Below are 6,803 nucleotides of genomic sequence, written 5' to 3'. Positions count from 1 at the left end.
ATGTAAAAGAGGAATTAGTGAAGCTGTAACTGTTGCTAGGGTTCGCCATCGGGCGAAACCCTAAGAGAGCCGAGCGGGAAGGAAGACGACGTCATTCATATATTACTCATAAAATGATATGTATATATATATATACATATATGTATATATACATATATATGTGTATATACATATATATACACATATATATGTATATATACACATATATGATTAACAAGGGAAAAAATCGCATTGAAATAACCGAAACTAAAAAAAAGAACGTTGTGAGACGGGACGAGCGCAGAGAAGCCGCAGAAATCACGAGTTGTACCCGCGAGACGGAGCCTGCAAAAGACGCGAGTGGTACCCGCGAGATGGGCCGCAGAGGAGCAGCAGAGCTTCGAAGTCCCGAACCAGGAAAGCTCGCGAGAGGAAGACGGAAGACGAGCCTCGTCTCAGATCCGGAGAAGAAGCGGGGGAGATATACGGAATCGAGCGCGAAGATGTCAAAGAGGAATTAGTGAAGCTGTAACTGTTGCTAGGGTTCGCCATCGGGCGAAACCCTAGCAGAGCCGAGCGGGAAGGAAGACGACGCCACACACACACAGAGACACACACACACACACACAGAGACACACACACACACACAGACACACACACACACACACACACACACACACACACACACACATATATATGTGTATATACACATATATATGTATATATATACACATATACATATATGTATATATATATCATTGATATAGTAAAATATATTAAATATTACGAAATATCTTGAGTGATTATATTCATAAAATATCAAATGTTTTATACTAATTTATTTAAAAGCTTAACTAGCATGCATTATTTCCTTTTTCATTGTGTTACTATGGTATAGGAGCGTAAGTATTTATTGATTTTAATTAACTAGTGTTAAGCTAACCTTTCAGGTTCAATAAAGTGATTTAAAAGATGAATGATAGAAGAGAATGTTTATAGAGACGCGAACCTGTAATAGGTAAATTTAATTGTACTGCTTTAATTTAATTTCTTTAGTAATTATTTCATTTGATTAGATGTTAGCTATAGAAAATGAATATATAAATTTTTATTTTCCCACCATTCAACCGTTTGTGTCAGCATTGGTTAATTCCAAGCTCCGAGCTAGGTCGTGATAAAAGTGGTATCAGAGATAATGTTTAAGATTAATTAATTTAATCTTGATTAAAAATCCAATAGAATAATTATAAGAAATTTTAAATAATAAAATTAAACATTTAAGATAGTTCAAATTAATAATTATATTCATTCAAGCAAAGGGGTACACCCAAAATTATAGAAGGGAGTGAAAGAAAACAATAAGTACAACCCACTATAAATGTGAACACGAATGTCCTAACTCAGATGATGACAATGATGACTCAGCTGATATAGGAGTCCAGATCACTGTCTATTGGAAGTGATACAGTTATTGTGAATAAGTACTTAAGGAAATTCCAAGGTTTACGTCCACCATTGTTTAAAGGAACTAAAGAATAAATTTATGCAAGAGAATTGGCTTATGCAAATTGAGAATATATTAGATATTATAGTCTGTCCGAGTGAAAGAAGAGGGTCATTAGCTACATTTGTACAAAAAAAAGAAGTTGAAAGGTGATGGCATAGGCAACTTCAAGACAGACTAGGGGACATACCCAACATGAACGTAAATTCGAAGTTCATGGAGCTATTCAGAGAGTGGTTTGTACCCCTATCTACTCGAAGAAAATACAAAACAAATTTATCTGATTGGTATAAAAGAGAAGACAGTCGTTCAAGATGAAGTAAAATTCACTGCACTGTCAAGGTATGCGCTACAGTTGATCGTTAGTACAACAAAAAGTGCTACAAATTCCTTCAAGATTAAATGATTCGATCATACAGTCATTGGTGCCTTTGGGGATCAATGAATAATCAATATTAGTGGAACGAGCTAGAAGACTGGAGTTCGATTATCAGTTTACTCAGAAGCATAAGGAGACATACAAGAAGAAGAGTATTGATAAAGGAGAACATGCAGATCAATCAAAAGGATCCAATGGGAAGAGGTCCAACTTCAATTCAGTGGATTTGGTAGAGGTATGACTCAGAGTGATGTAATCACATGTTTCAAATGTGGAAGACAACATAAAGTTGAATGTTTGATAGACTCAAACATTTGCTACTGGCGTAATCAACCTGGTCATATAGCACAATATTGCTCGTCGCTTGGCTAGAAGAGCATTGAAGATCAGAAATCAGGCGGTGCTCCTTCATAGAAGACTACATGTGGGCAAAGAAGGTTATAGTCTATAGCTTCAAATCCAACCCAAGTTCAACCAAGAAAACCTATTTGGCCTTGAGTTTATTCCATTACTCATAATGAGCCTAAAAAACCTAATGCTGCTGATGTTGATAGGGTCGGGTGAGTTTGGCGTTTTTTTACATGTCAGAGTGTTTTCCTAGTATATTTTCTTACTTTAGCAACTATGTGTAATGTTAGATATGTTGTTATCCTAATTTTGTTGGGGAGTATAGTTGAGCCTCGTTGTATCAGGTCATTACCTTACAATTATCATTTTTCATCATGATGAATAACCCCTAATTTTTATCATGAAATTTATGGATATTTCATGTTGATCGGCTTAATGAGAGATGCCATCGATATGTTTATAATCTTTGAGGAAGAAACTTTTGTAAGTGGGAAAGATTATGACATATCGTTTCATCTCCTCGAGGGAGTTAAAGGGAGAGAAATGAGCAAACGGTCAGAAATGTGATGTTCTGACCTATAAATCATTGTTAATGAGGGAAACAAAGACGAGATCGAGAGACTAACGACTACATCGTTTACACGGGGAGTCCATTGATGTGAAACGAAGGCATTAGAGGGATGGGTGCAAGCTAGCGCTTCCCCTAGCATCAGGAATGTGTCAGCTGACGACTACGTCGTTTATGTGGGCATGAGGCTTCAGAGCGAAGGGTGGGGGCTTCAGATAGCAGAGGAGGCCTCGTTCCTAGCCAATCATTAAGAGAAAAGAAAAGGAGGCTCTTTTGCGTGCGGTGCTGTCTTGGGTGTTGGAGCGGTAGACGACACCGACTAAATGCACATAGAAAGAAGGGAGGGGAATCGAGCAAGTGTGCAATGTTTCTCTTAGGCGAGATTCATATGGTGCTAAGCAATGGTTTGAGTAGGAGAGCTTTATCGAGCCGAACATAAAGGAAGAAGAGTGGCTTAGGGTTTTATCATATTAATTAATGAATTTAATTTATATATTTATTTATTAACTGTTAAACATTAAGGTGTTATTAAATCAAGATTCAAGTTTCAGAATTTTCAGTTTTGGACCGAGAAAAGTTGGTAGCAGCAAAGAAAGGTTAAGGTTGTTATTGGATATGTATCTATATTAAAATGATTTATTTTAAGATGAAATCATATTACTTATGCTAAAAAGCCTGGTAAGAAGATTTGCGACGTTGATTCAAGCAAGAAAATGCAAGTTAGAGTTTTGGCTTGGTTTGTGGAAAAATCAAGATTGTGTTAAGGTAAATGTTAAGTAAAATTATATAAATAAATTAATTTTAGTAATATCATGTTTATCATAGGCATCAATTTTAGAAAAAGTTGAGAACAAGGCAAATCTAATAACAAATAAATCAAAATCAAAGTGAGTACTCATGTTCTTATGTTATAGTAATATTTTTACTTCATCTAGACCAAATACAGTTATTGTTACTGTCATCATTTATATTAAAATCATTGCAAACTCACAATTTATGATTCTATTAAAAATTTATTCATATTATAGGAATCATGTGTACAGAGCATTATCATAAATATTGAATGTTATATAAGTGTATTGACTACTATGCAATTGAGAAAGAAATAATCATTATTAGATAGTGATTTTCATAGTATGTTTGTTTGTGCGTGTTTGACTATGATGAAGTCACCCTTTGTAGTACTAGCAGGGAAATGCTAAATTACCTATACATGTAAATTGAAAAGGATATTGAAACTAAAATACCTTCATTTGTATAATTTTAGATAGTGCGCATATGCTGGTTGTGCAAATATAAAATGATATAGACATATTATTTGTACGGTGAAACATCTTAAATATTATGAAATATTATTAGTGATCATATTCATAAAATATCAAATGTTTTATACTAATTTATTTAAAAACTTAAATGCATATTACTTTATTTTTCATTGTGTTATTGTAGTTTAAGAGCGTGAGCTTTGATTAGCTCACTGTTGTTTTAAACTAACCTTTCGGGTTTAATTAAGTGATTTAAAAAATGAACGATAGAAGATAAAAGTTATAGAAGACGGAGACAACCGATAATGACGTAAATTTAATTTATTTAGTGACTCTTTCATTTAATTAGGTGTTAGTTAATGAAAATGAATTAGAGATTTTTAATTTCCCACCGTTCGACCGTCCGACCGTCCGTACCCACCTTGGTTAATTTCATGCCCCGGGTTGGGCTGTGACAATTTAATTAAATGGATAGAGGCTATAGCATTATTGCTTGCAATTTTGCGTGCATAAAAAGTAAAGGGAGTATCAAACAACCAATGAAAAAGATAGCATACAACAAAACATTATAAAAAATGGCAGAAGAGTATAAATAAAAATAACGGGCCATTTACATACGTACCACCCAATTCCTATGTATTTACATATCGAACGCCTAAACTTTACATAATACATTTATACCACCAAGATTTTTCATACAACATAGAAAAAACATATGTAAATGCATAAGAGTTGAGTGGTATGTCTGTAAATCTCCCAAATAAAAATACAACGGGAAAGCAGCATGCACAAACAAGGAGCGATATTGTACAGAAAAATACAAACCATGTAAGAAATTGAGATCAAAATGATTACCTGAAGAGAGTGTGCACATCAGCAGTAGTTAGAAAACCTCTTCCATGAAGATCAAGACATCTGAATAAGTAAGTTAATCCTTCAGGAGTATCTTTGTTTTCGAGAGCTAACACGAAATCTAGAAAGCTTCCGAAGTCCATCTCTCGTGCATTACCCCCTCCCATTTTACCACGGCGCACATGTTCATCAAAGGCTACACAATAGTTAAAATAAAAGAAATTATTAAAGAAAGGTATTTACAAATATAACACACAATTTTTCTGTATTTACATATCTAACACCCAAACTTTCATATTTCCAAGCATAGCACTAAAATTTTTAACATTACATAAAAAATACCACCACCACCTACTTTTTAAAAGTGAAACATAGGTTTATACACCAAAGTGTTATAAATGTAAATATGAAAGTTTTAGTGTTGGATATCTGAATAGATGACTACTATCCACAGAAGATTGGATGAATTGTATTCTTTAAATAATCAAAATCAATGTCTTCACCCTATAAAAATTAAAATAAAAATTTCATTCATTTCAAGATGTGCTTAGATAAAATGGAAGTAATAAATAATATATGCTCCGTCCTCCTGCTGACGCATGCAGAAAAGACATAGTTCTTGGGCTGATATAAGCATATTATGAAGAAGAACGAAGCAGAATGTATTGGAAATAAAAATGACAAGAAAGGATAAAATGAATAATTATTTAGCCCAAAGGAATACTAGAATAGAAATGTCACATAAGGTAGAAAAGCAAAAAATTATCACTTATAAGCTACTTAAAATACAAAGCAAACAACATTTAAGTCATAGAAACCCTAATTCCTGAAATCATTCACAAAATAAAACATAAAAACAATCACAAAAAACACCCAGTTTCAAAGCAAACTAATAGGATAGGTGGGTTGCAACACCTCTATAAAACTCAGAAGTTGAGCATCATAAAACATTAGCTATGGACCATTAAATAATCTGTGATCATCTATAAATCTAGTGAGCAGTGTACAGAGAATGTTGAATAGTCAGTTCAAGCACATCTGATTTTAAAAAAGTTTTAGAAGAATAGAGCATATACTTAAACCCAAAAAAACATTAAAATAAAGTATTGGACGGTCAAAAGTGCAAAGTCTAAGTAAAAAATTCTAACATAAGAACTAAGATTAATTATTCATGTCCATCTTCTAAATAAAGAGTAAATTGGTTTAAAAAATGGCCCTCTCTCAATTTACATGTGACAATTTTAATCTCGGAGTTTATAAAAGTGCAAAATTAAGCTTCAGACACCATTAATGGAGGCTGATATAGTCCACTCTTTAAAAAGTCCGGAGAATAATTCAACCTATATGAAAAAAGTCAGCTTAAATTAACATTTTTATAGACATCGAAACTACCATGGCCCCTGCAAAGAGTAAGGAGACCATTTTAGCACTTTTCTCTCAAAACTAATATCAATGGAGTAGGTCCCAGTTTCCTAGAAATCCTTCAAGGCTTGGGGACTATCAAATGGCTAATTGTAGGTGCAGTGCAACAAGTGGGATCGATATAGCATTCCTCATAGTAATCCTAGGCACTACAATTAAAAGCCATTACAATTTTAGAATTTTCATTATGGATGATAATTTCATTTCGATAGTCCAACAATTTTTTTTATGTGATCAATAAATTCTGCAACACAAGATTATGCTTCCATAAATAATGAATGACAACTAAACTTTGTCCTGTGATTTTTCTTTCAATAAATTTGCAAGCAGAGTATTCTAAAATCAAATAAAAAGTCAATGGTATACTAAATCATGTCAGTGGAAAATTCCAATACACAATAGCATGTGACTCAAATTAAGAAGTTGCTTGAGTGGGCCAGCAGCTTCTGCAAGTTTAAAATGCTTAAAAAGAAATAGATTCAATTT

General features: G+C 33.5%; 1 protein-coding gene across 1 annotated transcript in view; it reads right to left on the bottom strand.

Moving 5' to 3' along the window:
- Positions 1-6,803, bottom strand: part of LOC110031190 (probable serine/threonine-protein phosphatase 2A regulatory subunit B'' subunit TON2) — a 90,357-nt gene that overhangs the window by 7,549 nt on the left and 76,005 nt on the right. Inside the window, exon 12 of the mRNA XM_020734276.1 lies at positions 4,899-5,091. Coding sequence (XP_020589935.1) covers positions 4,899-5,091 — 193 coding nt within the window. The remainder of the gene's footprint in view (positions 1-4,898; positions 5,092-6,803) is intronic.

Source organism: Phalaenopsis equestris, unplaced genomic scaffold, assembly GCF_001263595.1.
Source record: "Phalaenopsis equestris unplaced genomic scaffold, ASM126359v1 Scaffold000787, whole genome shotgun sequence".
NCBI lineage: Eukaryota > Viridiplantae > Streptophyta > Magnoliopsida > Asparagales > Orchidaceae > Phalaenopsis > Phalaenopsis equestris.
This window is presented reverse-complemented; position numbering and strand designations above follow the sequence as displayed.